The sequence below is a fragment of the Sciurus vulgaris genome (genome assembly GCF_902686455.1).
Source record: "Sciurus vulgaris genome assembly, chromosome: 14".
Lineage (NCBI taxonomy): Eukaryota > Metazoa > Chordata > Mammalia > Rodentia > Sciuridae > Sciurus > Sciurus vulgaris.
Genome location: NC_136475.1, coordinates 16,795,606 through 16,804,653, shown reverse-complemented (window position 1 = coordinate 16,804,653; position 9,048 = coordinate 16,795,606). Strand labels below are relative to the sequence as shown.

The following is a 9,048-nucleotide window of genomic DNA, read 5'->3' as shown; positions in this document are numbered from 1 at the left end:
AGCATTCAATTCCAGTTCAGTTTTGCCCCACATCCAGCATACTTAACATCAGATCTGTTTAGGGCTCTTTCCATCCTGCTCAGATTTCCAGTGTTCCGTCTTGTAGTCTTCTGGTTATTTATGCTCATTGTAAGCTTGTGCTGTTCATCCTAATATCCTAGGCAATGGTTAAGCCAGTCTTGTAATGGGAGGTTCTTTACCACCAGGTACTGACTCAAAAGTGAGAAATAGCTGTCCCAATGGTGATATAGGAAATAGGTACTTGGGGGAAGGGTGATTTAGAGAAAGTCTATAGAAGAGATGATTCTGAGCTGGGCTTGAGGTGATGGAACTTGGAGAGAAAGAAGGGAGGTCTGAAGTGGGCCATGACATGGGTTTGAGTTGAACCTGTGGAAGAAGCTGCCTTGGGGGCACTTCTGTTTGGGTACCCACCATACACATTGAACAAGTTATGTAACTAGTTTAGACATTGGTTTTCTAATGTGTAAAGTGAGGAAAATAAGAGTGCCAGTGGGTTAATGTGAAGAATAATGAGGTGACACTTTGAGCCCAATATGTGTTATCTAGAACTAATAGCAAACACTATTAAAACATTATTTTTAATAATATGGTATGAAAGTTCAGATGTGCACCAATTTAGTTCTCTATTTAACCTGTATTTGTAGTCAATTCCATTGCTGTTGATAGATAAAAACCAAAATCACTTGAAAGCATTAGTAAATTTATAGAAACACTTTGGTTACAGTGATTTTCCTAATCAGTGAATACTAGGAGTCCCTGAATCTATTTTAACCTTACAAGAGATTCTCATGTGAAAGATCCTGTTTGGGGATCTGTTGGGAAGTAGGAGAGTGCTAAACATACTTTGGGTGGAGCAGATTAACTTGGCTAAATCAGACTTGGATTGTGGGAATAGATGACCTGGATAAAATGCCTGCTCCCCTTCCAGGTTATGCTTTTAAGGATTTGGGTTCATTCTTTATCTTCCAATAGTACTTTAGTTTCCTTACGCGAGCGCAGGAAATTGGATAATGTACCTAAAACACTCAAGAATTGGTAGTAAAAATAAAGGAGGTGTAACCTTCGTGCAATCCAGGTATGAAAGGCCTTGGCTTTCCATTCGGCGGGACGCTGTTCTCAGTGTATGATCCTGTAACCCGAAGGTTAGTTTCATCCGAGAACCTGTCAGAAACGCAGGTTCTCAGGCCCACTCCAGCCCTCCTGAGTCTGAACCTGGGGCTGGGACTGCTTCCACGGTCCCTCCTGGTGATTCTTCTGTAACACCTGCTGTAAAGTAACAGGCAGCCACTGGACATTTCTGGCTGGTGCCGGAGCGTGATGGACAGGACTGTGGATTCAACAGACGGCCTAGGTACTGACCGAGGCTGCCGAGGACGCCCCTGTGTTGACCCTTACTGACCTCCAGGTACAAAACACGGATTAGTGCTTGCGGCCCCAAACCGATGCGCACCCTCCGAAGGCTGCCAGCCAAGCGCCGCGCCGCGAAGCCCTACAAGCCTGTCACAGACGCAGCCTGGAAGAGAGAAAGGAAGAGAAAACGGTGCAGGGAAACCGGAAACGGGGGTCTCCCGGGCCCGCCACCTGGAGGGGCGGGGTGGGGAGAGGCGGCGCGAGGAGGGGGCCCCCAGCTCCGCCGGGCACACCCCGCTCGCCCCTGGCGGCCGGGCAGGGCTGGACGCGCCTCCCCAGGGGTCGGCGAGGGGCCGTCGCCTCGGGCTTCTGGCTCGCGGTCCGCGTCCTTCCATTCATTGTTCGCGCGAGCAGGGGCGTTTCCTCGGCCCCAGCGCCTCCCCGGGGGAAATCCCAGCCCTCCGCATCCCGGCCCTGCGTCTGGGCAGCGCGGAGCGGGCGCCGAGGCCCCACCCCGGGCGCCGGGCGTCGAGTCCCGGCCGCTGCCCGCGCTGCCCGCCGCCCGGCCATTGTTCGGGCCCCACCCCTGATGAATATTCACGCCGCGCGGGCGCCTCGCCCCGCGCCTCCCCGCCGGGGCTTCGGGGCGTGAGCGCGTTTCCGCCCGTTTTTCCTGCCGGAGAAGGAAAGGGGGAGCTGTTTTCTCTCTCCTCAGAATATATTTTTGGTGTTCCGTTTCTCCTCCTCCCGCGCCGCCGCCGCCCCCGCCCTCCCCGCCTCCCGCCCGCCTCCGCCTCCGCCTCCCGGGTTATCTTTGTCTCGCTGCCTCGCGCTCCTCGCTCAACTCTCGGCGGCGCCGGGCCCTCGGTCCGGGCCCGTCCTCGAGGCGCGCGGGGCGCGGGCGCCGGGGCCTGAGGCGGCGGGCGACGCCCGGGGGCCTGCCGGCCCGCGCCATGGTGTGAGCGCCGTCGCCGCGCACGCTCCGCCCGCCCTCCGCGCGGCCCGGCGGCCGAGAGCCGCGAGCGGCGGAGAGGCGGCCGTCCCGCCGCCGCCCCCTGCCCGGCGAGGAGAGTCCCGACCGGCCCGGCCGCGCGCGAGCAGCGCCGTCGGCGGCCTGGCCTGTGGCCGACTCCACAGAGCCGCCGAGATATTCATCGCTATCATTTGTTTTGGGGTGGCCAGCAGGGAAAATGGCGAACGACTCCCCTGCAAAAAGTCTGGTGGACATCGACCTCTCCTCCCTGCGGGTGAGTGGGCCGCCGCGGGCAGCGGGACAGCGGGGCCGCGCCCTGGCCGGCCGGGCGCTCGGGCGGCGCCGTGGGCAGAGCCGCGGGCGCGGCGGCCCTTTGTCTGCCGCTCGGCGAGTGCGGGGACCCGGGCGCGACCCTCGGCGCGGCCGCCGCCCCCGCGCACGGGGACCGAGCGGGGCGAAGCCCCCCGCTTTTGTCACCGCCCTTCCTCTCCAGCCGCCCCGCTGTATCGATTCATTTTGGGGCCTCTTTTAAAGGCTAACCCCTCCCCTCCTTTCTCTCCAGGACCCTGCTGGGATTTTTGAGCTGGTGGAAGTGGTTGGAAATGGCACCTATGGACAAGTCTATAAGGTCGGTGTGGGGCGCCTTCTTTGTTTCCCGTGGACGTTGAAACTTCTTATTGGGGGACCAGGCAAAGGGCGATAAATACGCCGCTGACTGGAGGCCACGCCGCTTGGCCGAAGTTGGGAAAGGGGTTTCGCCCTGCAACCCCTTGCTTTTTAAACATCGAGTTTATGTTCACACTGGCCTTAAAAGACCTCATTTCCTGGCGTTGAGATAAGGAAATAAGCTACACAGTTAGGCATGCAGTCTAATTCAGCAAAATGGAAAAGGATCTTCACCCCCCCGCCCCCCCAAGACAACCTAAAATTTTTTTTCCCCCGAAATCTGGCTTTCTGAGTTTGTGTGTCAATTAAAATTCAGGATAGGCAGGCCTTGCCTGTGATTATCCTAAACCACTGCCTTGGCTTTCTTGAAAATTGTCATCGTGTTTCTTCGTTTGAGTGCTTGCCAAGTGCTCAAGGTGGGGAGTTTGGTGTTACCTGGGACTGCTTTATAACAACTCTGGCCATCATACCCTCTACTGATGGATACGTGTTTTGGGGAAGCAGTGAGGACTGTGTGTTTGGCCACCAGAAGCAGGAAGAATTACAGTGTGGGGATTATAAAATATGAATTCCAGGAATAACCTGTTTGACAGCTGTGTAATTGAAACAGAGATGAGGGAGAGCGGGGAGTAGAGAGGATACCCTGGTTTCACACCCACCCCAGCTCTTTCTTGACGTTCTTTCTTTATTTTTTATCAACCCCCGCCCCCAACTGTAAATGAAACTAGAATCTGGAGACTGTGAGTCTGCACTGAGTAGCTGACACCTGATGTGACTAACAGTGTGTTGTTCATTTTATCCAGTGCACGTTCTGGAGATTATGAAAGAGCTGTAGGTAATGGAGTCGCAGGCCTTGAAAATTCAAAACAATATTAAATTCTCCCCGTCTCAGTTTGTTTCTTATTGCTAAACGTTCTCTGAAAGTTATCTGCTCTGGGGGAGTTTTCTAGCTGTTAAGAGTGGGTACAAGGTTGGGCTTGAAAAAAATTATCTTATGAAGCAGGGCTTTGTGGTTCACTGAAGAATTGTCATTGTCTCATTAAAAATGGAGCTGGGATGGGGGAGGTTGGAAGGCTGACTGTAGACGTCTTCTTGGGCCCAGTGAAGTGTGGATCTTATTGTCTCCTTCCTGCTTTATGAATAGGTCTTATCTATCACTTGAACATTTCTCCCCAGCTCCAACTTCCCCTGGCCTGGCCAATGTACTGACTAGCCTGTGGTCTGAACTTGAGTCCGTATTCTTAGGTGATCTCAAGTGAATTAGCATGTGTTTTGTTGGTTAACTGTTGGGGCTGGGGCCAGATTTTTGAATTTGAAAGGGATCCCTGTTAACTCTGCCTTCTGGGCTCAACTGAATTTGGAAGGCTTTGGAAAATTTTGGAAAAGATTGTGTTGCAACTCACTGAGTGACTGGTAACTGGCTTAAAGACATTTTCCCCAGCCCCAGTGTTTGTTTAAGCACCAGGCGGTTTTTTTTTTTTTCTTTTTCTTTTTTTTTTCCTAACCCAGTTTTTCTGGCCAAATCTAAGTGGTGAGTATACTCTTCCAAGAGAGTTAGCCAGAGTTTGTTTTTGACCTGGTTACACAGTAGTTGGATTGTTTGTATCTTCCTTGGTCAGTGTACGTGTTAAGGGCAGTGAAGTAAGCTATAAGGCAGTAATCCTTTTTAAGACCATAAGAAAAAGGAAAGAATAAAACCCCAGTGTGGATTAATTGGTTTTAAGAGGTGGGTGCTCTTTATGGTAACAGTTTGGGCAGATTCATTGTTTCTCCTCCTCACTTCCTCCTTCCTTCCTTCTCCCCTACTCCTCAGACTGTTGAAGGAGATTTACCAAGACTACATTTGGGAAGTATTTGGGGTACTGGCAATGGCAATAGTGCTCTGACTACAAAGTCTGTACAATTGAGTAGAAAATCTCTAATTATGCAAACCTATAAGGAGTTAAGAAATCTTTGCAAAAGTTGCATATAATCCAGAATAAAGTCGTGCTAGAGATTATGCTCATGGTAGTTTTATGGAAATTTTCAGACATAAACAAAGGGAGTTGATAGCTCAGTTTAACGGTATCAGTTCATGATTAACCCTTTCTTAAAAATCTATATTCTTCTTCCCCTCCTTTATTTTAAGGTAAACCCCAGGAACCATTTTACCAGTAAATAACTTCAGTCCATTTCTTTTTTCTTTTAACATAATCACAATGTCATTATCACATTTAGAAAAATATCAAATATCCAGTGTTAATTTTTTTCCTAATCGTCTTACATACTTCTCGGGCTGTTACTATCACAAGAAGTTCTCTTCTGATTATGAACCCATATGTGGAACTTGAATCTACTGTCTTCGGTGAGGACAACATCTCTGTTTTCCTTTTAAATGTATACTTTCTAGAGTCATTTACCATTATGCACAGAAGTTTGTTTAGAATTTTTGTTGGCTGATTGTTGGTTTGGGAATAAGATTCTTAACACTTAACTTATATCAGTTAATTTATTACTAAATTTTTTAAGAAAAACATGGTCAGGTAAAACACCTGTAAGCCCAACAGTCTGTAGTACTGATTTATTTCAGTGTTATAGTTTCTACTTTTTTTTTTTTAATTTGCAAGTTGTTTATTTGGAGTGTATTAATGTGAAGTGAATGAGTGGAGAGTGAGTTTTGATATGTTCTATGAAAAGTACTTTTTTGGGGGATAGCTTCTAGTTTTTGAAATATGTCTGAGAAAAATGGTAAATGGTTTGGTATAATTGAATGGCATATCACCTTATCTTAAAAAATAGTTGAAAAGCATTATATTCTGTTCAGAGCGGTTTATTTCTAGCCTGTGTTTTTGAGGGATCTTAGGAAAGGATACTCAAAAATTAAAACTTTAAAAAGACGTTTGTATGGCTCAGTGGTAGATAACTTGGCTAGCATTTGCAATACCCTGGGTTTGATCCCCTGTAACCTCATCCCCCAATATTTTTTTGTGAAGTTCTGTCAGAAGATTACATTCAGAGTATCCTACATATATAAATAAGTGTCTGTGGCACAGTGGCCTGTATGACTGTTTACTGAATTCCCTGGGTTGATAAATAGGAATTTCAATTATTTTCATCAGTGATAATATGAAAAATTAAAGCCAGAACTAAATCACATTTATTTTCCATGTTATTTTGAATTTTATTATTATTTCGCCATTTTGTGGTTTTCTTGGTTACTACTGTTATTTTGTATTTTGTGAGCATAAGACCAGACTTAGACAAGTCTGATTCTTTAAAGGACTGTTGGTGTGGGGTGGTCAAAGAGGAATCCACTAACAGTAGTTGTTAGGGAGTTTAGAATCCAGTAGGTGAAGTGTCTGAAATCAGGGCTCACTCAAGGAAGGGATGGTAGATTTTATGTATGTAAAATGGAACATGTCTGACCCTGTCTGTCCTTGAAGAAAGGTACCAGGTAGACCTTGGAGGTTGAGCAGGAGGACACTCTGAACCCAAAGACCTTGGTGGCAGGGGAGCTAACAGGGAGAGCCCTCACTGTGCCTTAGTTAAGAAAGGAGGGAGGGTGTGCCAGAGAAGGGCTGAGTTACCTTTGGGAATAGCAGGGTGTTTTGGGAGTAGGGGGCGTCTCAGGAAGGCATTATTTGTGCTGGAGTTGAGGAAGACATCATTCTTTAAACACTGAGGAGCTCCTGAAAGTTTTTGTTGTTCTTGACCCAGGCCCAGTGGCAGTGGAACATGCCTGTGATCCCAGCTCCTTGGCAGGCTGAGGCAGGAGGATTTTCAAGTTTGAAGCCAGCATGGGAACTTAGGGAGCACCTTTCTCAAAATAAGATGATGAAGATGATTTTAAAAAGGGTTAGGATGTAGCTCAAAGGTAGAGCACTTAATAGCATGTCTGAGACTTGGGGTTTAGTTCATAGTGAAAAAGGGTTTTGTTGGGATTGGGACTCTCTTGGAGTAGGGGACTCCACGAGATGATGTTTTGGAAGGAGCAGGTAAGGTGGCTGGCACTGGTCCAGAAAGAGGAGGCGGGGTCGAGTTAGATTGGTGGCTGTGATGGTAGAGAGGAGGTGAGGTTGGAGTGGATATTTTGGGAAACACTCCCAGCTCAATTTAACTTGCTGAATCCGGTTATTCTATGCAGGCTTTGGTATGTCCCTTTCAGTGGGTACACTGCCCACTAGATTATGAGGAACCTTGTGATTAGCAAGATGAAAGTGCTAAAATTTCTTTTGATTGCTCTGTGGTAAAATGCCATGTAAATTATCTGGCTTTTAAAAATCATTACTTTTAACATTTTAGAGTAGGCGACATTTGTGAGGGATTCTCTAAATATTATCTTTTAAATGTAGCATTTCTTGTTTTTAATTGGAGGTGAGGACATCCATTAGAGCAAGGTGAATTCTGTAGAACTAGATGTTTTCATTAGAAGGAGGGTTGTGTCATCTGATCTGCTGCTGAGCGGCATGTTCAGACTTGTTCTGAGATCTGGATTTCCTTCATGCTGGAAGGATCCTGGACTTGGGTGAGGTGAGAGGAAGCCACCCTGTTGAACAAGTATTGATGTGTAGCTCTTAATGATTATCAAACCCACACTTCCCATAGCTATTTTCACTGAAACAGGAACATCAAAAGCATTACAGAAAATATAACCACCCTTGCTAATGTTGGGTTTTACTGCTTGAAACTTGATAATAAGTGTGTATTTATTTGTATAACTGCAAACTTGTATTTTACCTTTTTTCTTAACTGGTATTAGATATATGTGTATTTTTACTTATTATTATAATCCAGAAATATTATCCAGACACTTGTGGTATAGTGTATGTGTTCATGGATTGAGCCTGGAAGAATAAAGAGACATTTTTGAAATTTTTTGAAATAATGCAACCTACCTTTTTTTTTTTGGCACTGTTGATCGAACCCAGGGACACTTTACTACCTACTTACATTTTTAATTCTTTTTTAAAAATTTTTTTATTTTGAGACAGGGTTGTTAAGTTGCTAAGGCTGGCTTGGAACTTGAGGTTTTCCTGCCTTAACTTTCCAGGGTGATGGGATTATAGGTGTGCACCCCTGCTCCTGGCTTGCATACTACTTTTGAAATAATACATCACTGAACAGGTTTGTTGAGCTAAAGACTAATCTAAGGAGTTTTATTCCCAGGGAACTAAATATTGTAAGTTAAGTATGTTTTAGCTTATGGATAGACATTTTAGCATAAACATTTCACACATGGTCTTTTATTTTGTTTCTTTGCTTTTATTAGCTGATACTTGCCCAAGGGGTATAAGCAACTGCTTGAGGCAATGCTTGCCCATCTTAGTGTCAGTTGTTTCCATCTCTTAGTTGTATCAAGTTTATGATACCTATGATTCCTATTATTTCAATCAGTGCTTTACTTTTTCAATTGTTTATTTCAACCTTTTAAAAAAAATCAGCAGATTGCAATAGCATATTTAAATAGTTGCACAATATCCTGCTTTTCAGATATAGGATGTCCAGGCATTGAAGCTACAACTATGGTCAGAGGCTAGCATGACCACGGGGTTACCTGGCAGGTGAATTCCCCAGGTTGGGTAAAGGTGTACTAGGACATTCAAAGTAAAATGTACAGAAGTGCAGACTTCTTGGCCTTATTAGAGTCAAGGATTTATTCCATAGTAAGTTCTCAAAATCCCATTATTTATTTAGAATATGTGATATTTTTAAGGACTGAGACAATTTTAGGTCACTTCTTTAGCTTTTGAGTCAATATTTACAAAATTTCTGTCATAAATAGGTGTACAGTGGGCAATCACAATTCATTATATAGAGTATTTGCAAGTAGGTATTTTGAAAACTTAATACAAATAGATTTTTCACTAATTGAATTTGGCTTCTTATAGTTTGAATTATCAGTGTTAAAAGTATTGTGCCATTTTAATACTTAATTTGGGAGGCATTCCTTGATTATCAATGTAGAAATTCCCAAGTACTTATTTAACTTGTAGAAGATTTGGTTGACAGTCGAATTGCTCTAATATGATATTATAAGATATGGTAATTGTTTTGGATAT

The 9,048-nt window shown here is 45.3% G+C and overlaps 1 protein-coding gene across 48 annotated transcripts in view; it reads left to right on the top strand.

The window, feature by feature from the left end:
- The first annotated feature begins 2,368 nt into the window (after positions 1–2,368).
- MAP4K4 (mitogen-activated protein kinase kinase kinase kinase 4) overlaps positions 2,369–9,048 on the top strand; it is a 172,428-nt gene continuing 165,748 nt past the window's right edge. For 5 of the 48 annotated variants that reach the window (XM_079110757.1, XM_079110737.1, XM_079110726.1 and 2 more), the window contains exons 1-2: positions 2,396–2,618; positions 2,907–2,972. In XM_079110757.1, the coding sequence (XP_078966883.1) occupies positions 2,562–2,618; positions 2,907–2,972 (123 nt within the window). In that variant the 5' untranslated portion in view covers positions 2,396–2,561. Of the gene's footprint in view, positions 2,619–2,906; positions 2,973–9,048 lie in introns of all 48 variants that reach the window. The other 43 variants (XM_079110747.1, XM_079110763.1, XM_079110732.1 and 40 more) reach the window with 28 other exon arrangements.